Source organism: Hakea prostrata, chromosome 11, assembly GCF_041222555.1.
Source record: "Hakea prostrata isolate BN-2017 chromosome 11, UWA_Hpros_2, whole genome shotgun sequence".
Classification (NCBI taxonomy): Eukaryota; Viridiplantae; Streptophyta; class Magnoliopsida; order Proteales; family Proteaceae; genus Hakea; species Hakea prostrata.
In genome coordinates, this window is record NC_142610.1 from 6,381,912 (window position 1) to 6,409,819 (window position 27,908).

The window sequence follows — 27,908 nt, forward strand, 5'->3', positions numbered from 1 at the left end:
GTCCATAAAATCATCCTACCAAGTGACCCAATTTAGGGTTTTATTTATTTATTATTTATTTTTGAACATTTATTGAGTTCCAGACCCATGCCAGAACCCATACAGATTGCAGCCTGGTCAGTGGTCCCTTTGATTTCTCATATTAAATTCCGGCAGCCTCTCAAAGTCTTCGTTTTGCATTGAATATGAAATGATATTGAATGTGAGGTGAGATTTGTTTATATAATTCCAATTGATTTCTCATATTCAAATAGAATGCTTATCTGGATCTTTCTTGGCTTGCTGCAATGCCGAATGCATGGGAGAGAGAGTTGTAGCTGGACCGTATAGGATGATGTAACACTTACGATTGCTCTTGGATTATCTCTCTTTCTCATCTACCAGCAATCCAAGAAAGACTACAAACAGCATTCCATAAACGTAATCTAAGCAATTAATGCAAGCATATTCATATATTTATTTATATATTGCCTATAAAGCTCATCGAGGGCATTAGCAAATCCCTACTGGTAGATCACAAGCAGGAAATATCTCTCTAATGGCTGCTTTCAGGACAGCTTTTTCTTCTCCCTCACCTTTATTCTCTCTTTATGTGCCTTCTTCTTCTTCTTCTTCTTCCCTGAAGGTCTTTCCATGGAAAATAAACTACTCGGCATCTCCTACTTCATCTTCTCTGCAGTCACCAGCGAGACAATCTCTCATACACAAAGTTGAGGAATCCCTTAGCAACACTGTATGACTCTGCTGCTGCTACTACTACTACGTTGCTTTCTCTCGTTTTATCAGTGTGGGTTGCTTACTCATGTTCCATGTTTTCTGGGTTGTTGTTGTAGGGGTTTGCTGGTTTCAGGGCTGGTAGTGATGGAGGTAAAGGGATCGAAGAACTGGTCGAACAGGTGCGGAATGGCATGTTTACAAACTCTGGTGATCCTATGAGGAACTTGGAGCTGGTTGACACCCTTCAGAGGCTAGGCATTGAATATCATTTTGATAAGGAGGTTAATGCAGTGTTAGACCTGACATCTACAAGGAATAGCGACGAAGATGACCTCTTTGTCACTGCTCTTCGCTTTAGATTACTCAGAGATAATGGCTACCGTGTATCTCCAGGTAAAAACCCAAGTATCCATTTATGTTTATTCATGTGTTCACCTTGAATTGGATGTTGTACATGGTGGTGCTTGGGGTTCCTAACATTGGATGGAAGGTACGTGCATGGGCTCCATTAAATCTCAGCAGCATAAGAAAATGGTTTACTAAGATCGCATAAAAAATAGGTTTATTTCACTTAAGTTGGTATCATGTGTTCTTTTGTCCGGCTGAGATTTAATGAAATCCGCGTGGCGTCTATCCAACACAGGACACTATAGGCACTACCACGTCAGACATACCAACCCAGAAAAACACCCTCGAATCATCTGGTTTGGGTTCTCTAACCATGTGAGGTGCCACCCACACAATAAGGAGCAACTTTAAGTAGAATCTCTATGGCTTTGTCGGACCCGTTGGATCTGACTGACCCTGAAAAGTCCAGATCACTTCTCTCAAATTGTGCTTTCTTGACGGTTTTTTGATCACATAAATATGGGTGGGCCCACTAGATTAATATAATATTTTAATTAAAATGGTTTATTTAGTGAACCCCACTTCTATTTCTATGGTCAAAATCTGACGGAGGTAGAGAGGTGATCCAGACTCAATATTGAGCTAGCTTTACGGACCATGACAAATTTAAGCCCAACTTTGGCACTTCAAGATTAGAACCTCAGCCCTGTCCACACCAGGACATATATGATATATCTAGAAGTTTGTTGGCATATTTTTCTCTAGCTTATTGGGTTTTGCAAAACTGGGCCAAAACCATCATGAGGTGTTATGCATAGATTTGATGGTAGCAAGAGCTTTGTGTATTGGGTATACCCTCCGGACACGACAAAAAATAGCTTATCAAAATTTTATACATGCCTATAAGATTTTCTTTTGTCTCTAATTGCTGATTTATTTTTGTTATTTTATGCTAATAATAAGTAGAAGGTGTGTTTCACAACTTCATCAACAAGGAAGGAAAATTCAAGGAGGCACTTGGCAATGATACAATGGGGATTTTAAGTTTATATGAAGCTTCGTATTTAGGTGCAAGAGGGGAGGAAATATTATCAGAGGCTATGGAGTTCTCGAAAAATAAATTGAGAACATCAATGCCATATTTGAACTTTTCTCTTGCTCGAGAAGTTGAATCAGCCTTGAAGCTCCCGAGGCACTTAAGGATGAAAAGGTTAGAAGCTAGAAGTTATATTGATGAATATGCCTTAAAACCCAAAGGAAGCAAAGCTCTTCTAGAGCTTGCAAAGTTGGATTTTAACAACATTCAATTGCTACACCAAATGGAGATTGCAGAAGTAATCAGGTTAGTAATTTGTAAACGATCATATATATAAAAAGCTTTTTCCATGGGAAAATTTGAAATCGACTATTTCACTGATAAACTAAACCTGATTGATTGATCAAATATTTAATTTGTAAAAGCTCTAAAAAGGGATTTCTTATTTAAAGTTCGTTACCAATGAATAGTCGTACAATGCTTCACTCTTAATAGGTGGTGGAAAGATCTAGGGCTCGTTGAGAAGCTAAGCTTTGCGCGGAACCGACCATTGGAGTGTTTCCTTTGGGTTGTAGGAATATTTCCAAACCCAAAGCACTCGAAATGTCGAATTGAGCTAACCAAAACAGTTGCTATCTTGTTAGTAATTGATGACATCTTCGACTCTTATGGTACAATGGAAGAACTTGTTCTCTTCAACCATGCGGTTCAAAGGTTTGCAGTTTTGTCTTGGCTAATTTCTTTTCTGTTTTATTTCAAATATGTATCTTGGCTTAACCGAAAACACAAAAACTATTAGATGGGATCTCGAAGCAATTGAGCAACTTCCTGAATACATGAAGATATGTTATATGGCCTTGTTCAATACTACCAACGAGATTGGATATAGGGTCCTTAAAGAACATGGATGGAGCATTATCCCTCATTTGAAGCGAACTGTAATGTTCTTAATCTGACACCTTAATGTTAATTGAAAACAATTAGGTTTGTCCAACAAATTGACATAGTTTTGATTCTGATACAGTGGATAGATATGTTTGAAGGATTTCTAATTGAAGCCAGATGGTTTGACAAGAAATATGTGCCGACACAAGAGGAGCATTTGATGAATGGAGTTACCACAGCAGGAACATATATGGCCTTGGTGCATGCCTTTTTTCTTATGGGAGAAGGAGTTACAAAGGAAACCCTAAGGATGATGGAGCCTTATCCCAAGATGTTTTCCCATTCAGGAATGATCCTTCGGCTTTGGGATGATTTAGGGACATGGAGAGTAAGTCATGATTGTGGGTGTCTTAAATAAGAAAACATACTTAGACAAAATCAAGCTTTTTAAAGTTATACTTGCTTATGAACATTTTCAGGAGGAGCAACAAAGGGGGGATGTGGCGTCGAGCATAGAGTGTGCCATGAGAGAACACAGTAATATCTCATCAGTGGATGAAGCATGTGACTACATACAGCAACTCATTCACAACTTATGGATTGAACTCAATGGGCACCTCGCAGATCCAGAAGGAATGCCTTTATCAATCGTTAAAGCATCATTGAACCTCTCAAGGACTGCCCAAGTTATTTATCAGAAAGGATATGACAGTGAAGCTTCAAGCGTCGAAGATCAGATACAGTTATTGCTGTATCGACCCATTCGCTGAAGAAGAATTCTTCCTTTTTTGCCGATTTGTTGGCTTATGGATTGACAGCTTGGAATATATGTTTTCATTCCTTCGTAGAATATATGTGTGAATATATGAACGGTAGCTATGAACATGGTCAAGAGACCTTACCGGGATGGGATGGAATTTGCATCATCTATGCTCATGGAAAGGAAAAATTCCAATCCAAATGGTTGAATGCCTGACAAGTATATAAAACGTATTAGTCAAAAAAAAAATTCCCTTGTTTAGGATAGGAGAGAAAAGATCTGGATTCCAATATTTTTAGAATATAAGATAGATATAAAAGAAAACTAAACCTAATCTTCAACTAAACCCATAAAAATTGAAAGTGACTCAATTTACTCACACCTGGTGGTAAAAACTTTATTAATATCCAACTTAAGAAGAAGAAAAGCTAAATGTTCCTCCTCTTAAAGGCTGACAAGTTCATGGTACATAAGACACAAGTTCATGGTGCCTAATCTATCTAAGTTTCCATGTCTGCAAAGATCCATATCACGATGTAAATTTCCAACGTCCATGACTTCACTTTAGGCCAGCCACTATCCCACCAACCTAGGGTCAATAAGATGTCTTATACCATTACATGAGCTGCACATTTTACACAGCTCAACATCCATCTGCTCTAAACCAATTGTCTCAGATTCAATGGTCTACGCGCCTTACACAACCGTAACATGATTAACATCCATGTCATCTAAGACATCAATGCCTTGTATCGTATGTATACAACAATATGAACATGACCATGGCGTGCATCAATAAAATACATAGAAGCAATATACCAACAACACTCTCATCCACGTCATCTAAGACATCATTTTTTGTGTGTGGCTAATAATAAGTAGAAGGTGAGTTTTACAACTTCATCAACAAGGAAGGAAAATTCAAGGAGGCACTAGGCAATGATACAATGGGGATTTTAAGTTTATATGAAGCTTCCCACTTGAGTGCAAAAGGAGAGGAAACATTATCAGAGGCCATGGAGTTCTCCGAAAATAAATTGAGAAGATCAATGCCATATTTGAAGTTTCCGCTTACTCGAGAAGTTGAATCAGCCTCAAAGCTCCCAAGGCACTTAAGGATGAAAAGGTTGGAAGCTAGAAGTTATACGATGAATATGCCCTAAAACCCAAAGGAAAACTTCTAGAGCTTGCAAAGTTGGATTTTAACAACATTCAATTGATCGACATCATATATGGGAAAAGGCTTATTCCATTGGAAAATTCAAAATCAACTATTTCACTGATAAACTAAACCCGATTGATTGATCAAACATTTAGTTTTTAAAAGCCCTAAAAAGGGACTTCAAATTTAAAGTTCATTACGATTGAATAGTTGTACAATGCTTCATCCTCTTAATAGGTGGTGAAACTAGATAGGGCTTGTTGAGAAGCTAAGCCTTGTGCATATTGACCATTGGAGTGTTTCCTATGGGCTGTAGGAATATTTACAGATCCAAAGCACTCGAAATGCCCATTTGAGATAACCAAAACAATTGCTATCTTGTTAGGCTCTTTTTGGTATCAATTATCATTCTCAATTTTGAGAATTTCTCATTATTTCAAATTGTTTGGCATTTATTCTCAGCTTTATTTTTATTTAAAATAATAGAAAAACCTCCAAAACCCATAATAGACTTTTTGTCTATTATGGATTATGGTGAGGATTTCATTCTCTTCATTTATGTTCAAGTTTACTTAAAGCTTTATAGTTAAGATGAGGGTTAAATAGTCAGTACACATTCTTTTATAAAAATCATACTTTTCCCCTCTTTTCTCACTTGCTTACTATCATTTTTTAACAATTTTTTATTTTGACACCAAACTTATTTTTCATTTCATAATTTATTTTCAACAAAATTCACCAAACCATTTTTTATTCTTGACCAATAATGAATTCTTGTACTTATTATTTTTAAATAGGCATAATAGAGAATGAAAATTGATACCAGAAAGAGCCTTAGTCATTGATGACATCCTAACTCTTATGGTTCAGTGGAAGAAATTTTTTTATTTATTTTTGGTGGTTAACATCAAATTAGAAATAGAAGCGCTAGTGCTGAAAGCACTTACAAGTACTAGATATTATACTATTACAGTCACCCGTTTGATTCGCTGCTATGTTTGCATATTTTTCAAAATACATCAGGAGCACTGGGTTTGGGAATTTATCATACTTCACATGTTTTGTTATCATAGCCAATTCCATCAACATAGGTAATTCCACAAGAGGCCATTTTGCTTTTGAAGGCCATGGTAATAGATCTGCTAAACCTTGATTGTTAGTCCAAATTTCTTCTATCCTTCTTCAACTTCTTGCTGCTTTGTCCATCCCTAGTTGTAGACCACAAAGCATTGCCTCCAAAATACCCTTAGTTTTTCCTTTTCCAAAATTGATGGACTGTAGATGTCCATCTCTGCATATCCCAATGCTCCATCCTGTCGCTCCTAGCTACTGGTTAGATACCCCTGTACAAAGTAAAATATTTTTGTTAAATTGTAGTATTCCTACACCAATTTTCTTCTAGTTCATGATAATTTACACAATTTATGTGATTGGTATTGGTAAGTTTTCATCCTCCCTTTTTAATTTTAAAGCCGTAATCCAATGATTAATGCTTCCTAACACCTTCAGGAGGTTGGATGTTTTTTGGTTAAACACCCTTTCATTTCTTTCTTTCCAGATGAAATAACATGTTATTATGAAGACAGACATGAACCACCGAAAATAGCCTTGTTTAATTTTGAGATCATCTCATGACACCATCTCAGAAGATATGTATCTGCCCAATTTTCAGTACGTAGCCCCAAAGGTCTAGCTACATGAACTCTTTTTCCCCAGTCACAAGAGATTAAGATGTGCCAAATTGTTTCTTCCTCCTTTCCGTATATTGCACATTCCGGCTGCATTTGTGACCATTGAGCAAGTTTTGTGCAGACCGGCAATCCTGCATTTAAGACAGGCCAAAAGAAAACTTTAAATTTTGGATGTATTGGTAACTTTCACATATGGTTCCACCAATTCGTGAATTGGTATTCTTGGTTTGTGACCGTTGTTTAATAATTTCCTAGAAAGCCATTTTGACCGAGAAATCTCCATTTGAAGAAATTAATGAGGACCAAGAATCTTCTTGATCTAAAAGAGGGATTGGGGAATTTATCTCAGGGATAGGATTTAAGATTAACTCCTTGTTCTGACTTCGTAACTCTTTTGCCACTATTACCTGCCGAGGCCATCTTGTGAATTCTTGGTCTGTTGTTAGGCTGTATGCTTGTAGGTGATCCCATGGATCGAACCAAAAGGATGTTCTCCACCCATTCCCGACTTTTCTCATCATCATTCTCCTCAATTGAGGAATGATATTCGTAATGTTATTCCATATCCATGATCCCTTCTTTGTAAACACTTTTCAACAATGCAGTTCAAAGGTTTGAAATTTTATCTTAGCTAACTTCTTTATTGTTTTATTTCAAACATGTATCTTGGCGTAACTGAAAAGCAAAAAACTACTAGATGGGATCTTGAGTCAATTGAGCAACTTCTTGAATACATGAAGATATGTTTATATGGCCTTGTTTAATACTACCAACGAGATTGGATATAGAGTCCTTAAAAAACATGGATGGAGCATCATCGCTCCTTTTAAAGCGAACTATAATGTTCTTGATCTCAAACTCTGTTGTTAATTGAAAATAAATAGGTTTTTCCAACAAATTGACACAATTTTGATTATGACACACTAGTTAGATATGTTTGAACGATTTCTAACTGAAGCTTGATGGTTTAACAAGAAATATATGCCAACATAGAGGAGCATTTGATAAATGGAGTTACCACAAGAGGAACATATATGGCCTTAGTTTAAATAAAATTCAAAATTATGAGTGGGTTTAAATAAAATTCAAATTTAGTTTAAATTGAGTAACCGTTGGATCACTTAAATGCCACATGGCACAATCCTATGAGGGAATTACAGGGAATTGTAGGGAAAGGAATTACAGAGGATGTGATTCCCTTTCTGAGTGCATTAAAGATTTTACTCTCCACAAGAGGAGATTTACTCTCCACAAGGAGAGACAATACATAGAGAAGAACTACAAGACCAGTCATATCGGACTATATAAAGCAAAAATATAACGTTGAACAGAATTCAGAATGGTGAGTGATTGCTTCTCACATGTGCAAAGATCCTTCTCACAATCAATCCAAGTTTCCATGTCTGTAAAGATCCATGTCACGATCCAAACTTCCATGAGTCTATGATTCCAATTTAGGTAACCACTATTCCATCGATCTAGGGTCGATAAGATGTCTCATATCATTATATGAGCTGCGCATTTTACATAGCTCAACATCCTTCGACCCTAGACCAAGTGTCTCAGATTCAATGGATGTTCAATGCCGTTAAATGGTTTGCGGGGGCCTTACACAGCCTTTACACCCATCTCATCTAAGACACCAATGCTTCATATCAAATGCATACAATAATGTGAATATGACCATGGCATGCATCAATATAATATATAGAAGCAAATATACCATTGACATTCTCATTTTAACATAAAATCATAAAAGCGATCAATGTATATATCAAACCACTATAAACTATGTGTTTCAAGATTAACATAAGATTTTTTTTTTTTTTTTTTTTTTTTTTTTTTTTATATAAAACCCTCTATTATTAGGGTGGAACTAGTGAGTAGTGACCACCCTCTATTATGTCCTATATTGCATGACACCCACTCGAAAAATTATAAGTTACCTAGAGTTACTTTTTTTCTGTTAAGTAGTGGGCAAAATGATATAAATGCCCTTAACCTCATTTAACTCATTTAATTTAATCCTGATGAACCAAAGAAAGCAACGAGGAAGACAATCAACACTGAAAATCAAAGGTATTACTTTTAGCAGCTTCAATAATAGAGAAGAAAATTAAACGAGTAACAACAACCAATGCCCAATGGTTTCTTTTCATCATCTCTTTCTCTTGATCATGTGGGTTTTTGTATCTCCTGCAACTTTGGGCCTCGGTTTTCTCTTCCAACTCCTTCGATTCCACCACCAACCTAAAGCTCATGGGTGATGCCCTAGTAGATGACTCGCTTGTCTTCAAATTAACCAATTCTTCCACCCAGAATTCCACTGGACGAGCTTTCTACTTTTCTCCAATTACCATGAACATAATTTCCACCCAGTCTATCTGTTCCTCCTTCAACACCTCGTTCGTCTTCTCCATCCTTCTCAACCAGAAATCCTCTTCCAACACTGGCTATGACCTTGCCTTTGTTCTCTCCAATTCCACCTCAACCCATGGTCGATACTTTTACATCTTCTATGACACCAGTAATCCTCCCGTTTCTCCTTCTATAGCCATTGAATTCGATACTAGCTTAAACAAAAAAATTTTATGATCCAGACAACAATCACGTAGGCATCAACCCCAGTAGTGTCAAATCCACCGAGGCCCAAAGGCCTGGCTACTAGGATTCTGGCCATTTTGTCTCCATCAATATGCGAGACAGTCAAAACATTCGTGCTCGGATTGACTTCGTTGGACCCAGAAACGAAATCACCATCGCCATTGTTGCTACAGAGTTAGCTCGACCAACCCCAGCTTTATTCACTTTCTATGTTGTAACCATAGCTAACTACTTGCCACCCCAAATGTTTATTGAGTTCTCGGCATCTACAGAAACCTCTGCAGAGGCACATAGGATTTTAGCTTGGAGTTTCAGTGATGAAGGAACCACAAAAGACATAGTGACGTCCAAATTGCCAGTTTTCCAAACATCAAATTTGTCATTCTCTTTGTTTTCTGCTCAAGTAATACCCGGATTTCAATTATCTCTCTCCTTTATTTAATTGGGACCCTATTTTTAATTACTCAAGGAATGGTAACTTGAGTACCAGCCTCATAGATTCTCTTAATTACAAGGAGCTCAGAGAAGCGACAAAGGGGTTCTCAAAGGAGGAACTACTAGCTAGGTGCAGGTGGGTTTGGGGAGGTATTCAAGGGGATTCTAGCAAACAACACAAAAATTGCAGTCAAGTATATCAACCATGACTCAGTGTAGGAGCTAAGGGAGTTCATGGCAGTAGACCTGTAAATGGATAGCCGAAATCCGCCTCCGAATTCGCATTCGTATTCGTTTAAGGGTATCCGAATCCGTAAATTTTCTTACCGGAAAATATCCGTATCTGTCCGCTAAGTAACCGGATTCGGATTCGGATAATTGCTTATCGGATCGGATAATATCCGGATAAATTTTTATCCGGATAGAGTAAGTATTAACATTTTTCCTTTAAAAATAGATGATAATCGGATTCGGATACCGGTAATCGGATTCGGATAGCGGTATTTGGTAATCAGAAATTATAAATTTATAATAAAAAATGTAAAAAAGTGACAATTATCAATCAATAATCGGATATTTTATCGGATCGGATTATTATCGGATATCCGATAAAGTTTCAGATTCGGATTCGGATGCCTTCTCTAAATTTTTGCCGGATTCGGATTCGGATTCGGATAGCGGATTTGCTAATCGGATTCGGATTCGGATACTGGTGTATCCGAGCCGAATCCGGTCCGTTTACAGGCCTACATGGCAGATATCTCGAGTATGGGAAGGCTTACATAAGAACCTGGTTGACATGAGGTTGGTGCAGAAAAAGGGCATTTGGGTAGTTTGAATTTCAAAATGAGGCAATATTGTAAATTTTCTGCACAAAGGGCATTTGGATAATTTAAATTTCAAAATTTAAATGAGTTAAATGTGAATAAGGACATTTGTATCATTTTACCCTTCATTTAACAGAAAATTTAACTGTAGGCAACTTGAAAATTTTTAAGTAGATGTCATGTAATTTATGGCATAATAGTAGGTGGCCACCAGTTTCACCGCATAATGGTGGGTGCCATGTAAAAAAAAAACTCTTAAAATGATTATATGATTATAATCAAATCAATAAGAACACGACTCAATATCCAATATTGTATGGTATTAATCAATCCGTAGCAAAAACTTAATCCAAGAAATCAATTCATACATACAGATGTGGTCACGATTATACACGAAAATTTATTCTTAAGACAAAGGGGCTTCACGCTTGACTTTGATTGCCTCTCTTTTCTCTTCTTTCTACTCGTTGCTTTCCCTTATCTCTCTTAAACTGATTATTTACTTGCTTCAAAGGTTTCCTCTCTCTCTCTCTCTCTCTCTCTCTCTCTCTCTCTCTCTCTCTCTCTCTCTCTCTCTCTCTCTATTATTTCAATTTCCCGCTCTTTCATGCATGGGCTCCTTTCCAATTACGCACGAAATTCATGTTGATAATGTATAACGATTGTACTTATAGATGAGCTCATGGTAATGCACGGAAATTTCTCCCTATGATAAGGGGCTGCACTCTTAACTACATCTTGATGCGTCACAGTTATATTTCTGGTTCTGACTAAGTCTCATCTCGTTCTTAGGACGATGAGCCTTGCAAGAAAGGTTAGACGCGGGCCGGCTCGTGTGCTGGGCAGCGTCCTCTGATGGCTAAGTTAGATAGTGAACAGATTAAGATCTCGTGCTAGAGCAATACAAGACTATGTTCAGAATGTATTAGATGCTTATCGAGGGGGTGAATCGGAGGGGTGAGTCATTGCTTTTATACTGTATGTATTACCTTTTCTGGATTTGGTAAGTTTTCCAGACGAGGGCTGTTGTCTCTCCTGAGATTGTGCTTCCCTGTCGTTGGTCCCACACAATCATCCTCTGTTGACCTTCCATCTTGAGTGTTGTTGCCAAATAAGTCTAGTGTATGTAACGCCTTGACTCTGCCGGTTGGCAACAGTCCCGACCAAGAATCACGATCAGCCTCAGACCGGGCTTAAGCCAGTCGGGTAGAAATCTCCCGGTATCACATCCCATTCTATATTTATCTTAATGCCCTCTCAATCTAAGTAGGCTTTCCCTCCTCTCTCACATTTCCTTGAGTTAATATCAATAATATTCTCCCCTTAGGATCCATTTATTCTCTCAATATTATCTTTCTTATTCTAAGATTCTTAGTTACGTGACGATCTTCTTTCATTGGTTCATAGCATAGTCTCTAAGGTTGTTGTGAAGGATAGGGTCAACACAGTGTATATAGTATGCCTCCTTCACAAATCTATGGGGCATTGAACCTTCAACCCTCCTTTCTAATTAATGCGAGGGTTAACCATCTAGTTACTTAGGTTTGTTGGGAATTGGTATTGAGTCCTATTGCACCCTTTAATAGTCATTATTAATTGCAAAGTCAAGTGACATCCAATCGAACATGTGCACACAACTCTTCACTCATCATTGGTCAAAACTTCCAACAAAAATTGGGCGTCGTGGAGACTAAACAAATGGTGTTCGATGAAATGACTAAGAACATTATGGTTTTGTGGTGCTTAGTGCTTTGTGTTTTTACCATTTTCCATTGCATGAAGACTGCATAGGAAGTGTTCAATGAAATGACTGAGAAGAAGATTGTTTCGCAGTGTTTGGTACATTGTGTTTTTACCATAGAAAGTTGTATTTGGAACTTCCTGCTTGGTATAGAATGTTAAGTTTACTGTTTACAACAATGTTTGTAGGTTGTTGTTGGTTTTGAACCTTCCCCTCTCTGTAATGAATTGAGCCCCACTGACATGTAGGACATATTAGCAATATTCCATTGCGTGGTGTTTGGTATACTATATCCAATCCATGTCATCCATTTGAATGAGTGTTCTTCCAAAAGAAGAAGAAGAAGAAGAAGCCACTAGTCACTTTTTATTTTTTGGTTAACCATTAAAGTCATAATTAATTGTAAAATAAAATGATGTTCATTAGCAAGTATAGACAGAAAAGTAAAGTGATAGTTTTTTTTGGGTAATATAATTGAAGTGGTGTTCACTAACCAAATTTAAGTGATTAGAATTTCCCTTGAAGTGCCAGAAGAAGCCAATCACAACCCCCTTGCACAACACTAAAGCACGATTACTTTTTCTTGTCCCCTACATGATATTTGACTAGGGATTTCATTCATTTTCCAATATTTAAATATAAATTCGAATATTACAGTTCAATATCCGAGGTATTCTCGTGACGTATATATGTAGAGTAGAACTAAACTGAGAAAGCTTTACTCTATTCAAACCCTTAAACCTCCTACCTTCTACCCGTCATTAATTTGAGTATTTGATAGATTAAGAGGGTCAGAAAGAATCAAACATCTTGAATCCTTGATAGGTTCCAACCCAAAAGATATCCTTCATGAACAACTTGAGAGGTACGTTGGATTTTCTTAACATTTGATACCATACATCAATCATTTTTTCTTTATCTCAAATGAAGAGGTATACTAATTTCATTATCATTTATATAATATTGATCTTACATTCTTTTGTTTCGTGTTTTTGTTTTTTTTCAATATTATGAATGTATTTTGATAAGATAAGAAATGATCTAATAAGGTTTGAGAGTTGCTTCCATAAGTGATAAGCTTTGAGAAATTTGTTTGAGGTGACACGACTACATTCAATGGAGACCTATAAATGCCCCTATACTTAAGGTGGCAGGGCTACATGGATTTGTATTTAAGGGACACGGCTACATTCAACGGAGACTTATAAATGCCCCTGTATGGAGAAGTGATATAATTCAGATTGAAGGAACTAGAAGAGCTAGGGGTAGACCTAAGATAACCTTAAGAGAAGTAGTGAGAAAGGATATGCATAGCCTAGGCCTAATATCTAGCATGACCTCGAACATAACTGATTGGGAAGCAAATCCATGTACCTGACCCCATTTAATTGGGACAAGGCTTATTGTTGTTGTTGTATTTTGATGTAATCATTATTCTCTAAGTTGATTTCAAGGATAAGAATTACACTTGGGGATAATTGTAGAAGGAGAAAGATGGTGCCTTGGGAAGCTGTTTGTTTACTGGTTGTGTTGGGTGTTTTTGGCCAAACATTCACTTATTTCAAGTTCAGCGAGCCAAACATTCAGTTATTTGGGTGTTTTTGCCAAACATTCACTTTTATTTCAGGTTCAGCGCCAAACATTCAATTATTTCAGACCATCAAAAGCTTCTTTCGGATACAGATGTTGATGTGGATGATTTCTTCTCTAATTTTTTTTTTGGTAACCGGATGATTTCTTTTCTCTATTGTATGATTTGTATCCACTGAAATAGAACACAATGGAGATCAAATTAGAGGCTATCTATATCTTTGTGTTTTTGTGGGTTTTGAAAATGGGCCTCAAGGAAAGGAAAGGCCCAATTTAGTTATAACCTTAAACCAAATGTATTGGTTATTTATTTATTTTTGAATAATAGATCAGCTTTAATATATAAAAAGGGAAAAGAATTTTACAAGAAACATGAAACACTTAAATTCGCAACAATAGTTGGTATACACTGATCACTCACTAGTTCTTTATCAAGTGGTAAACTTAGTCTAAAAAATGATTCCCAACCCAATGTCCCTCTTTAGGAAAATTGACCTCACAGACTATATATGATAAAATCTGCAAAGACAGCAGCAAAAGAAAAATAGAACTGCGCCCGTTTTCAAAACCCACAAAAACACAAAGATAGAGACAACCTCTAATTTGATCTCCATTGTGTTCTATTTCAGTGGATACAAATCATACAATAGAGAAAAGAAATAATCCGGTTACCAAAAAAAAAAAATTTAGAGAAGAAATCATCCACATCAACATCTATATCCGAAAGAAGCTTTTGATGGTCTAAAATAACTGAATGTTTGGCGCTGAACTTGAAATAAAAGTTAATGTTTTTTTGGATGAGGTTCATCCAAGCCAGCTTACGCGCACCACGATTACATCCTCAAGGGATGCTATTGAACGGGTGCGAACCCAATACCTCCCCTAGGGAAATTGGGCATTTAACCGCTTTAATAACCCATCATTGACAAAATCATTGGCGTGTCTTATTTTCATTCACACTTGCTTACATGAATGGTTGTGAGACATTCAGATGGCATCTATTACATGTGACTCAAATCTGGTGAATTCTATATGAATGTTGTTAACTTTAGAATTTGTTGAATATTGGTGCGTATGTTATTGAGAAATGAATGCACATAAGTGCAAGAATGGGAGATAAACTTTCTCCATAAGAAAAGAGACCTACCCTAGAATAGAATATTACAATATTAAATGAGAGAACTACCTAGAATAAAAAATTACAATAAGAGAAATACCTAAATAAAAGGAACATTAATAATTTGAAGTGCTACTAGCTAGGCAGCAAGCCTAGGCCTTCATCTGGGCTTCTAAGGGCATGGTGGCAAGTTTGAAGGCCCTCATTAGGGGTTGGATCTGCTATCACCATCAGGAAATCATAAAGGGTGCTTTTGATAACGTTCTTAAGAAACGTTTTTGGCGTTCTTCTGTTCTTTGGGAACGGAAGAACGGGTTAGAGGCGTTTGATAAAACGGTTCATTCTTCTGTTCTTTAAGAACGAACCGGTCAGAAAAGTGTTCTAAAGAACGCTTTTTGCAGAACATAAAAAAGATGTTTTTACCAAAGAACAGAAACGAACGTGATAAAATTGGTTCAAATTGAAGCTTTAAAACAAGTTTATCAAACACCAACTTTATTTTTCAACCCAAAAAAGAAAAAAAACACCAACTTATTCCATTATTAGTGTTTTGAAAATATTTTTAGAACGGATTTATCAAACGTCATTTTCAAGCAAAGAACGGTATTTTAGCACAGAAACATTAAAAAGCGGTTTTGCATAAGAACTAGTTTCTCGAACCAGAAACGTTACCAAAGGCATACAAAACAACTCAGCATCTTGCCAACCATTACTACAATTATATACTTAGATCTTCGAATCATTGGTAAACCTACCAAATTAATTGAAACTAGTATATAACTTATTTTGACAACTCCCAACACATAAGAATGCATTGAATAATCGCTAACAATGATAACATTTACCTTGGTAGTGCAGTAGATCTCAATATTTTATATTAAGTTTAAAAATTTGTTTTTGTATTTTTTTATATTTTAATTGATTTGCTTGTGTGTGAGTTATGGATGGTAATCAGGCATCTATGATTTTAGGAGGCCCTTCATGATCTTGATCATTGTTTACCTTTTTTGTGGTGATCTTTATATGAGTTTATTGCAATTGGGAGCTCTCTCTTTTCAAGGAATGTTTCACTTACCCCCTATGTTTAATCTGTGGCCAAAGTCCAAAGAATGTATGTAATGCTTTGTATTTCTGTTTTCATGCAAAGGAGTGTTGGAGACTATCATCCCTCCGTATTAATACATTTGATTTCTTAGGGACAAATTTATATGATTGGATGGAATTCATCAAAATAAAGTTCAACGATTGTGACAATTTAACACGTATAACGTATCAGTCCAAAGAATGTACTTTACCTTTTGGTTCCTTGGAGGGACTAGAAAAATTGCTTCATCTTCTAATTGGAGGTGGTGCAGAAGAATCCTTGGTAGCAAGGTGCATCAATTACCTTAAAGGCAGCATCAAAGTGCGACACAATCTCATCCATTGGTGGTCCGTTCGATTACAACATTAAGCTCTAGCTCAGTTAAGGATCTTCAATTTCCGATTGTTCCATTTTTTGTATTTGTAAGAATTTGTAATACTATTGACCAACACAATAGTACTTGCCAAAATAGATGAACTTAGTTGTACGTACTTGAGAAATCAATCTAAAGCAAGGAACAAAATTCATTGGTGAAATAAAAGGAAGGCTTTTTATTTTCTTTTGGGAGGGGAGGGAGGAGGGTGAGGGAGTATAGCATAGTGTTCTGAATTTTCTGCGATTTTCTTGGTCGTGGTTCAATTTGCATTAATTACTTAAACTAAGATCCTTTTGAAGGACTTTTGGGTATTGATATTCCAAACCCTAAGAAAATTTGGACTTTTCGAAGCTTTTCTATCATTATAAATAGCAATTGATGAGTTCATTTTTGAAGGAAATGAGCATTTCGATTACAAGATAGGCCAGTTCGCCTAAATTCTTTGTAAACTACGTTATATGAGCCTTGAATTATTAAAACCATTGCCTTGCTTTGACATAGTTGGTGGTGTCTAAGGGGAGGATTTTGTATTAAACTTAAATTGGTCCAGATTTGAAGCATTGGCTCAATCCAGTTTTTTATTTTAAACTACAAGAAATTCTCTTTATTTTTAGCTAAATAAATTCACATGTTTGTGGTGTATTCCCCACTCTTTCCTTTTTTTAAGCAAGCAAGTCATTATAAGTTATGCATAAGTAGACTAAACTGACTCCCAAATTTATAGAATTTGTCGCCGAATGGGTGCGGACCCAAGACCTCCCCATGGGAGTCTGGGCTTTTAACCGCTTTATTAACCCACCATTGACTACCCATTGAATTTTAGTCAAAGGCTTAAGCGAGAGGTAAAACATGCAAATTTATATATTTTTGACATAAATCGTAGAGAAATCAACATGAACGAGACCAAAATTATTGTTAAATACATCCCACTAGCCATTAGGGGAGGGTATTTGGGTGAATTTGAGTATATTCAACAAGTCGTAATGAATGAGAAATTATGCTATAATTAAAACATGAATTGAAAATGAATTGTATCATGTTACATTCCTAGCTAGTCCATCATCCTACCATTCTATTTTTGGTAAAATCATCCTACCTGATTTATTATTTATTTTTAAACATTTATTGACTTCTAGTCCCGTGCTCAAACCGAAAATTTATCCAATATATCCATTTCCTTGTAGATGTATGACATGTGTCCCAACATTACACATATGGTTGGAATACATTTATAAATCACATCAAAGAGTTGTGCTTGAATTAAAAAAAAAATGATATGATTTGTACGTGGTGGAATTCAACCTTTTGAAATGATGTTGGAATGCATGTCACGCATCTACAAGGAACCCATACAGCTTGCAGCTTTGTCAGAAATGGACTGGATATTGGTCTTGTCAAAAACCATATAGATTACAGCCTGGTCAATGGTCCCTTTGTTTTTTCATGTTAAATTCGGCAGCCTCTTAGTCTTGGTTTTGCATTGAGTATGAAATGATGTTAGGTGGAACAGTGTGATCAGGTGAGACTCGTTTATATAATTCCAATTGATTTCTCAAACATCCATCCATTTATGACATGGAAATGAACTATTCATTTCCTTGTAGGTGTGTGAAATGTGTCCTAACATCACATCAAAATGTTGATGCTGATTTACAAATCACATTATTTTTTTTTTTTAAATTTAGTCACGACTCTTTGATGTGATTTATAAATAAGTTCCAATTATTTGGTGTGATGTTGAGACACATGTCATACGTCTACAAGTCCATTTCCTTGACCGAAATGAACTAGATAAATTTCTTCAAATAGAATGCTTATCCCGATCTTTCCAGGCTTGTTGCGATGTAGCATAAATGGGAGACAGTCGTTACTGGTCCATTTAGAATGACGCAACACTTAATGATTGCTCTTTGATTATGTCTCTTTTCCATCTACCAGCAATTATAGGAAGACTAAAAACAGCATTCCATAAACGTAATCTAATCAATTAATGCAAGCACAGCCATAAATTTATTTATATATTGCAAGGCTCATCGAGGCATTAGCAAATCCCTACTGGTAGAGCACAGGCTGGAAATATCTCTCTAATGGCTGCTTTCATGCCAAGTTTTTCTTCTCCCTCACCTTTATTCTCTCTTTTTGTGCCTTCTAGTTCTTCCCTGAAGGTCTCTCCATGGAAAATAAACTACTCGGCATCTACTACTTCATCTTCTCTGCAGTCACGAGCGAGACAATCTCTCATACACAAAGTTGAGGAATCCCTTAGCAACACTGTATGACTCTGCTGCTGCTACTACTACGTTACTTTCTCTCGTTTTATCAATGTGGGTTTGCTTGCTCATGTTCCATGTTTTCTGGGTTGTTGTTGTAGGGGTTTGCTGGTAGTGATGGAGGTAAAAGGATCGAAGAACTGGTCGAACAGGTGCGGAATGGCATGTTTACAAACTCTGGTGATCCTATGAGGAACTTGGAGCTGGTCGACACCCTTCAGAGGCTAGGCATTGAATATCATTTTGATAAGGAGGTTAATGCAGTGTTAGACCTGACATCTACAAGGAATAGCGACGAAGATGACCTCTTTGTCACTGCTCTTCGCTTTAGATTACTCAGAGATAATGGCTACCGTGTATCTCCAGGTAAAAACCCAAGTATCCATTTATGTTTATTCATGTGTTCACCTTGAATTGGATGTTGTACGTGGTGGTGCTTGGGGTTCCTAACATTGGATGGAAGGTACGTGCATGGGCTCCATCAAATCTCAGCAGCATAAGAAAATGGGTTACTAAGATCGGAAAAATTGGTTTATTTCGCTTAAGTTGGTATCTACATGTGTTTTTTTTGTCCGGCTGAGATTTAATGAAATTTGTGTGGCGTCTATCCAACACAGGACACTATATGCACCACCACGTCAGACACACCAACCCAGGAAAACACCCTCGAATCATCTGGTTTGGGTTCTCTAACCATGTGAGGTGCCACCCACACAATAAGGAATAACTTTAAGTAGAATCTCTATGGCTTTGTCGGACCCGTTGGATCTGACTGACCCTGAAAAGGCCAGATCACTTCTCTCAAATTGTGCTTTCTTGACGGTTTTTTGATCATATAAATATGGGTGGGCCCACTAGATTAATATTATATTTTAATTAAAATGGTTTATTTAGTGAACCCCACCTCTATTTCTATGATCAAAATCTGACGGAGGTAGAGAGGTGATCCAGACTCAATACTGAGCTAGCTTTATGGACCATGACAAATTTAAGCCCAACTTTGGCACTTCAAGATTAGAACCTCAGCCCTGTCCACACCAGGACATATATGATATATCTAGATGTTTGTTGGAATATTTATCTCTAGCTTATTGGGTTTTGCAAAACTGGGCAAAAACCATCACGAGGTGTCATGTATGGATTTGATGGTAGCAAGAGCTTTGTGTATTGGGTTTACCCTCCGGACGTGACTTAAAAGTAGCTTATCAAAATTTTATACATAAGATTTTCTTTAGTCTCTTATTGCTCATTTATTTTTATTCTTTTATGCTAATAATAAGTAGAAGGTGTGTTTCACAACTTCATCAACAAGGAAGGAAAATTCAAGGAGGCACTTGGCAATGATACAATGGGGATTTTAAGTTTATATGAAGCTTCGTATTTAGGTGCAAGAGGGGAGGAAATATTATCAGAGGCTATGGAGTTCTCGAAAAATAAAGTGAGAACATCAATGCCATATTTGAACTTTTCTCTTGCTCGAGAAGTTGAATCAGCCTTGAAGCTCCCGAGGCACTTAAGGATGAAAAGGTTAGAAGCTAGAAGTTATATTGATGAATATGCCTTAAAACCCAAAGGAAGCAAAACTCTTCTAGAGCTTGCAAAGTTGGATTTTAACAACATTCAATTGCTACACCAAATGGAGATTGCAGAAGTAATCAGGTTAGTAATTTGTAAACATCATATATGGTAAAAAGCTTTTTCCATTGGAAAATTTGAAATCGACTATTTCACTGATAGAGTAAACCTGATTGATTGATCAAACATTTAAATTGGTCAAAAAGCTCTAAAAAGGGAGATTTAAAGTTCATTACAAATGAATGTTCGTACAATGCTTCACACTCTTAATAGGTGGTGGAAAGAGCTAGGGCTTGTTGAGAAACTAAGCTTTGCGCGGAACCGACCATTGGAGAGTTTCCTTTGGGTTGTAGGAATATTTCCATACCCAAAGCACTCGAAATGTCGAATTGAGCTAACCAAAACAGTTGCTATCTTGTTCGTAATTGATGACATCTTCGACTCTTACGGTACAATGGAAGAACTTGTTCTCTTCAACCAAGCGGTTCAAAGGTTTGAAATTTTATCTTAGCTAATTTCTTTACTGTTTTATTTCAAACATGTATCTTGGCTTAACCGAAAACACAAAAACTATTAGATGGGATCTTGAAGCAATTCAGCAACTTCCTGAATACATGAAGATATGTTATATGGCATTGTTTAATACTACCAACGAGATTGGATATAGGGTCCTTAAAGAACATGGATGGAGCATTATCCCTCATTTGAAGCGAACTGTAATGTTCTTAATCTGACACCTTAATGTTAATTGAAAACAATTAGGCTTTTCCAACAAATTGACATAGTTTAGATTTTGATACAGTGGATAGATATGTTTGAAGGATTTCTAACTGAAGCCAGATGGTTTGACAAGAAATATGTGCCAACACAAGAGGAGCATTTGATGAATGGAGTTACCACAGTAGGAACATATATGGCCTTGGTGCATGCCTTTTTTCTTATGGGAGAAGGAGTTACAAAGGAAACCCTAAGGATGATGGAACCTTATCCCAAGATATTTTCCCATTCAGGAATGATCCTTCGGCTTTGGGATGATTTAGGGACATGGAGGGTAAGTCATGATTGTGGGTATTATATTAAATAAGAAAACATACTTAGACAAAATCAAGGTTTTTAAAGTTATACTTGCTTATGAACATTTTCAGGAGGAGCAACAAAGGGGGGATGTGGCGTCGAGCATAGAGTGTGCCATGAGAGAACACAGTAATATCTCATCAGTAGATGAAGCATGTGACTACATACAGCAACTCATTCACAACTTATGGATTGAACTCAATGGGCACCTCGCAGATCCAGAAGGAATGCCTTTATCAATCGTCAAAGCATCATTGAACCTCTCAAGGACTGCCCAAGTTATTTATCAGAAAGGATATGACAGTGAAGCTTCAAGCGTCGAAGATCAGATACAGTTATTGCTGTATCGACCCATTCGCTGAAGAAGCATTCTTCCTTTTTTGCTGATTTGTTGGCTTATGGATTGATAGCTTGGAATATATGTTTTCATTCCTTCGTGGAATATATGTGTGTGAATATATGAACAGTAGCTATGAACATGGTCAAGAGACCTTACCGGGATGGGATGGAATTTGCATCATCTATGCTCATGGAAAAGAAAATTTCCAATTCAAATGGTTGGATGCTCGACACGTATAACGTATTAGTCTAAAAAAAATTCCCTTGTTTAGGATAGGAGAGAAAAGATCTGGATTCCAATATTTTTAGAATATAAGATAGATATAAAAGAAAACTAAACCTAATCTTCAACTAAACCCATAAAAATTGAAAGTGGCTCAATTTACTCACATCTGGTGGTAAAAACTTTATTAATATCCAACTTAAGAAGTAGAGAAGCTAAATGTTCCTTCTCTTAAAGGCTGACAAGTTCATGGTGCCTAATCTATCTGTGTGCATTAAGTTTCGACACTCTACAAAAGGAGATAATATATAGTGAACTATAAGAGGAGGGTCCATATCAGACTTCAGAAGGCAAAACTATAATGTGGAACAGAATTCCAAAATAGTGAGTGATTACTTCTCATATGTGTAGAGATCCTTATCATAATCAATCTAAGTTTCCATGTCTGCAAAGATCCATATCACGATGTAAATTTCCAACGTCCAGGACTTCACTTTAGGCCAGCCACTATCCCACCAACCTAGGGTCAATAAGATGTCTTATACCATTACATGAGCTGCACATTTTACACAGCTCAACATCCATCTGCTCTAAACCAATTGTCTCAGATTCAATGGATCTTCCATGCCATTACATGGTCTACGCGCCTTTACACAACCGTAACATGATTAACATCCATGTCATCTAAGACAACAATGCCTTGTATCGTATGTATACAACAATATGAACATGACCATGGCGTGCATCAATAAAATACATAGAAGCAATATACCAACAACATTCTCATCCACGTCATCTAAGACATCATTTTTTTGTGTGGCTAATAATAAGTAGAAGGTGAGTTTTACAACTTCATCAACAAGGAAGGAAAATTCAAGGAGGCACTAGGCAATGATACAATGGGGATTTTAAGTTTATATGAAGCTTCCCACTTGAGTGCAAAAGGAGAGGAAACATTATCGGAGGCCATGGAGTTCTCCGAAAATAAATTGAGAAGATCAATGCCATATTTGAAGTTTCCTCTTACTCTAGAAGTTGAATCAGCCTCAAAGCTCCCAAGGCACTTAAGGATGAAAAGGTTGGAAGCTAGAAGTTATACTGATGAATATGCCCTAGCTAAAACCCAAAGGAAAACTTCTAGAGCTTGCAAAGTTGGATTTTAACAACATTCAATTGTTACACCAAATGGAGATTGCAGAAGTAATCAGATTAGTAATTGATCGACATCATATATGGGAAAAGGCTTATTCCATTGGAAAATTCAAAATCGACTATTTCACCGATAAACTAAACCCGATTGATTGATCAAACATTTAGTTTGTAAAAGCCCTAAAAAAGGGACTTCTAATTTAAAGTTCATTACGATTGAATAGTTGTACAATGCTTCATCCTCTTAATAGGTGGTGAAACTAGCTAGGGCTTGGTGAGAAGCTAAGCTTTGTGCATATCGACCATTGGAGTGTTTCCTATGGGCTGTAGGAATATTTACAGATCCAAAGCACTCGAAATGCCCATTTGAGATAACCAAAACAATTGCTATCTTGTTAGGCTCTTTTTGGTATCAATTATCATTCTCAATTATGAGAATTTTTCATTATTTCAAATTGTTTGGCATCTATTCTCAGCTTTATTTTTATTTAAAATAATAGAAAAACCTCCAAAACCCATAATAGACTTTTTGTCTATTATGGATTATGGTGAGGATTTCATTCTCTTCATTTATGTTCAAGTTTACTTAAAGTTTTATAGTTAAGATGAGGGTTAAATAGTCAGTACACATTCTTTTATAAAAATCATACTTTTCCCTCTTTTCTCACTTGCTTACTATCATTTCTTAACAATTTTTTATTTTGACATCAAACTTATTTTTCATTTCATAATTTATTTTCAACAAAATTCACCAAACCATTTTTTATTCTTGACCAATAATGAATTCTTGTACTTATTATTATTTTTAAATAGGCATAATAGAGAATGAAAATTGATACCAGAAAGAGCCTTAGTCGTTGATGAGATCCTCAACTCTTATGGTTCAGTGGAAGAAATTTTTTTATTTATTTTTGGTGGTTAACATCAAATTAGAAATAGAAGTGTTAGTGCTGAAAGCACTTACAAGTACTAGATATTATACTATTACAGTCACCCGTTTGATTCGTTGCTATGTTTGCATATTTTTCAAAATACATCAGGAGCACTGGGTTTGGGAATTTATCATACTTCACATGTTTTGTTATCATAGAAAATTCCATCAACATAGGTAATTCCACAAGAGGCCATTTTGCTTTTGAAGGCCATGGTAATAGATCTGCTAAACCTTGATTGTTAGTCCAAATTTCTTCTATCCTTCTTCCACTTCTTGCTGCTTTGTCCATCCCTAGTTGTAGACCACAAAGCATTGCCTCCAAATACCCTTAGTTTTTCCTTTTCCAAAATTGATGGACTGTAGATGTCCATCTCTGCATATCCCAATGCTCCATCTTGTCGCTCCTAGCTACTGGTTAGATACCCCTGTACAAAGTAAAATATTTTTTGTTAAATTGTAGTATATTTCTACACCAATTTTCTTCTAGTTCATGATAATTTACACAATTTACGTGATTGGGTATTGGTAAGTTTTCATCCTCCCTTTGTAATTTTAAAGCCGTAATCCAATGATTAATGCTTCCTAACACCTGCAAGAGGTTGGATGTTTTTTGGTTAAACACCCTTTCATTTCTTTCTTTCCAGATGAAATAACATGTTATTATGAAGACAGACATGAACCACCGAAAATTAGCCTTGTTTAATTTTGAGATCATCTCGTGACACCATCTCAGAAGATATGTATCTGCTCAATTTTCAGTACGTAGCCCCAAAGGTCCAGCCACATGAACTCTTTTTCTCCAGTCACAAGAGATTAAGATGTGCCAAATTGTTTCTTCCTCCTTTCGGCATATTGCACATTCCGGCTGCATTTGTGACCATTGAGCAAGTTTTGTGCAGACCGGCAATCCTGCTTTTAAGACAGGCCAAAAGAAAACTTTAAATTTTGGATGTATTGGTAACTTCCACATATGGTTCTACCAATTCGTGAATTGGTATTCTTGGTTTGTGACCGTTGTTTAATAATTTCCCAGAAAGCCATTTTGACCGAGAAATCTCCATTTGAAGAAATTAATGCGGACCAAGAATCTTCTTGATCTAAAAGAGGGATTGGGGAATTTATCCCCGTGATAGGATTTGAGATTAACTCCCTGTTCTGACTTCGTAACTCTTCTACCACTATTACCTGCCGATGCCATCTTGTGAATTCTTGGTCTGTTGTTATGCTGTATGCTTGTAGGTGATCCCATGGATCGAACCAAAAGGATGTTCTCCACCCATTCCCGACTTTTCTCATCATCATTCTCCTCAATTGAGGAATGATATTCGTAATGTTATTCCATATCCATGATCCCTTCTTTGTAAACACTTTTCAACAATGCAGTTCAAAGGTTCAAAATTTTATCTTAGCTAACTTCTTTACTGTTTTATTCCAAACATGTATCTTGGGGTAACTGAAAAGCAAAAAACTACTAGATGGGATCTTGAATCAATTGAGCAACTTCTTGAATACATGAAGATATGTTTATATGGCCTTGTTTAATACTACCAACGAGACTGGATATAGAGTCCTTTAAACATGGATGGAGCATCATCCCTCCTTTAAAGCGAACTGTAATGTTCTTAACCTCAAACTCTGTTGTTAATTGAAAACAAATAGGTTTTTCCAACAAATTGACACAATTTTGATTATGACGCACTAGTTAGATATGTTTGAACGATTTCTAATTGAACCTTGAAGGTTTAACAAGAAATATGTGCCAACACATAGGAGCATTTGATAAATGGAGTTACCACAACAGGAACATATATGGCCTTAGTTCATGCCTTTTTCTTATGGGAGAAGGAGTTACAAAGGAAACCCTAAGGATGATGGAACCTTATCCCAAGATATTCCCCCATTTTGGAATGATCCTTCGGCTTTGGGATGATTTAGGGACAGGGAGGGTAAGTCATATGATTATGTGTATATTGAATAAGAAAACATACTTAGAGACAAAATCAAGCTTTTTAAAGTTATACTTGCTTATGAACATTTTCCGGAGGAGCAACAAAGGGGAGATGTGGCATCAAACATAGAATGTGCCATTAGAGAACACATTAATATTTCATTGGTACATGAAGCATGTGACTACATACGGCAACTCATTCACAACTTATGTATTGAACCCAATGGGCACCTAGTAAATCCAGGAGGATTGCCTGTATCAATCATCAAAATATCATTGAACCTCTCAAGGATTGCCCAAGTATTTTATCAGAAAGGATATGACAATGAAGCTTCAAGCGTTGGAGATCAGATACAGTTATTTCTATATCGACCCATTCATTGAAGAAGCTTCTTTCTTTTTCTTTGATTTGTTAGCTTATGCATTAACAACTTAGAACATAGTCTTCATTCCTTGACACTATATGTTAAACAATTAGTGCGAAGATGGGTTCAAGACCATATACCTTAGTGATCTTGATTGCAATGGATTTGAACACAAGAGGTGCCTCTTTGCGTCCCCATTTCCTTGATCTGCCTTCTCGTATTCCTGCAGGTTATTTCTACACTTCCAAATCGGTGAACCAAAGTGATTGAGGTTCATGATTAACTTCTTTTTAGAGAGAAGTCACAGAGAGAGCAAGGGAGAGTATACAAATTGTTTCCAGTTGTCTATTTCGTATTCCATCCGTCTATTTATAATATTCTTTACCTCAACCCTAATTCCTTAATTGGAATTTCACTTAGACTCAACTAAGTGAGGGAAAATAATATTAGAGTCCTACTTAGACTCAACAAAATAGAGGAGTAGTTATGTAGGAATATGTAACCGCTTTGCAGCCACCTTGGCATAAAGTGTAGTGGATCCCCACCCTATATGATTAACATCTCCCACTCGTCACAGAGTGGCAGAGCTATTCAAATGCTTTCATCAATTCTAATCCTTTCAATGTGGAAATGGAACGTGCGACCTAAGAGATGTATCTAGGGCATGAGTGCTATATCAAGTCTCCATCTAACCAATATAGCACATCACTCATAATTAGCTCATTATACCCTAAACAATTCAACTATACCCAGTTCCACACTCTCGATCCCTCATAGTGAGTAGTGTGAACCAATCTCATATGATGTACTTATGACTTTGTCAATATGACAAGTTGCCCGGGCAATGAGTCATATCACTATAGGGTATGTAACAAAAAGTTTTCCCAGAAGGCCTCATGCCATTTGGATTATCCCCAACTGCTTTCCCAGTCTTGACCTATGAGATTGCATCATCGTTGATCCTAAAGAACAAGCCAAAATAGCATCATTGGGTGTCCTCTTTATGGTATAGTCTAAGGTGAAGGGAACAAGTAGGATCAATTTAATGTGATCTTGATGGCTTACACAGTGATGAATCAGGGATCCATTCTTTCACTCTCATCGTCGGTTGACTTCAACACATGCAACAAACATGCATGCTATGGCATCAGTACCACTGAATTGGGCATGTCACAAAAGAAAAAAAATGCTATATGAATCTTGGTTCAGCCACTACCTAAAGCACCCAGCTTAATTCTTTTACAACTAGTTGTCCAATAACTAATTGTAAAAGATTCACATTCTACAACACAAGTAACATGGACATGTGGTTTCTCTATGCTCGACCAGAGATGTCTCATCTTAATCCTTACTAAGGCACCCCTAATTGGTTTGAAAGCCTCCTAAAGCCTCATAAATCTATAGGCTCATCTTGCTCGCTATCTGTAATTGCCAAGGCCAATTACCTATGTGAATGGGTTAATTCCATACTTGGTGACAACTTTACATAAATAAATGTGTGCAAACAATATCACTTTGAATGTGTTCAATGTATGTGAAACAATTAAATGTCCATCCATCAATAGAAGTGTCCAATAAAGAAGATACATATCTAACTCTCTTCAATCCCAAGTTCCTTTTGGGAATAGGGAAAAACATCTCCAGCAATGGGCTTCATC

The 27,908-nt window shown here is 36.6% G+C and overlaps 3 protein-coding genes and 1 pseudogene across 4 annotated transcripts in view; all 4 read left to right on the forward strand.

The window, feature by feature from the left end:
• Nucleotides 1-295: 295 nt before the first annotated feature.
• On the forward strand, nucleotides 296-3,886 carry LOC148999790 (putative terpene synthase 11). Of its 2 annotated transcripts, none has more exons than XM_089140170.1 (7): nucleotides 296-733; nucleotides 834-1,110; nucleotides 2,029-2,407; nucleotides 2,597-2,815; nucleotides 2,901-3,039; nucleotides 3,126-3,374; nucleotides 3,466-3,886. In XM_089140170.1, exons 1-7 carry the CDS (start codon nucleotides 539-541, stop codon nucleotides 3,754-3,756), a joined length of 1,749 nt encoding a protein of 582 aa, XP_088996296.1. In that variant the 5' UTR covers nucleotides 296-538; the 3' UTR covers nucleotides 3,757-3,886. The 2 variants fall into 2 exon arrangements, with proteins under 2 accessions (XP_088996296.1, XP_088996298.1); XM_089140172.1 differs by having other exon boundaries at nucleotides 2,032-2,407.
• Nucleotides 3,887-18,460: 14,574 nt separating this feature from the next.
• Nucleotides 18,461-21,787, forward strand: LOC148999791 (putative terpene synthase 11). The gene is made up of 7 exons (XM_089139087.1): nucleotides 18,461-18,646; nucleotides 18,745-19,009; nucleotides 19,927-20,302; nucleotides 20,492-20,710; nucleotides 20,796-20,934; nucleotides 21,021-21,269; nucleotides 21,364-21,787. The coding sequence occupies exons 1-7, from the start codon at nucleotides 18,461-18,463 to the stop codon at nucleotides 21,652-21,654; spliced, it is 1,725 nt and encodes a 574-aa protein (XP_088995213.1). The 3' UTR covers nucleotides 21,655-21,787.
• LOC148999792 (putative terpene synthase 11) lies at nucleotides 21,771-26,269 on the forward strand (annotated as a pseudogene).
• A 101-nt stretch (nucleotides 26,270-26,370) lies between these two features.
• LOC148999793 (putative terpene synthase 11) overlaps nucleotides 26,371-27,908 on the forward strand; it is a 29,864-nt gene continuing 28,326 nt past the window's right edge. Inside the window, exon 1 of the mRNA XM_089139089.1 lies at nucleotides 26,371-26,479. Within this exon, the coding sequence (XP_088995215.1) occupies nucleotides 26,371-26,479 (109 nt within the window). The remainder of the gene's footprint in view (nucleotides 26,480-27,908) is intronic.

Coding starts and splice junctions, on each gene's coding strand:
- LOC148999790 (XM_089140170.1), top strand. CDS start 539: ATGGCTGCTTTCAGGACAGCTTTTTCTTCTCCCTCACCTTTATTCTCT. Junction 2,816..2,900: donor TTCAACCATGCGGTTCAAAG/GTTTGCAGTTTT, acceptor AAAAACTATTAG/ATGGGATCTCGAAGCAATTG. Junction 3,375..3,465: donor ATGATTTAGGGACATGGAGA/GTAAGTCATGAT, acceptor GAACATTTTCAG/GAGGAGCAACAAAGGGGGGA.
- LOC148999791 (XM_089139087.1), top strand. CDS start 18,461: ATGGCTGCTTTCATGCCAAGTTTTTCTTCTCCCTCACCTTTATTCTCT. Junction 19,010..19,926: donor TGGCTACCGTGTATCTCCAG/GTAAAAACCCAA, acceptor AATAATAAGTAG/AAGGTGTGTTTCACAACTTC. Junction 21,270..21,363: donor ATGATTTAGGGACATGGAGG/GTAAGTCATGAT, acceptor GAACATTTTCAG/GAGGAGCAACAAAGGGGGGA.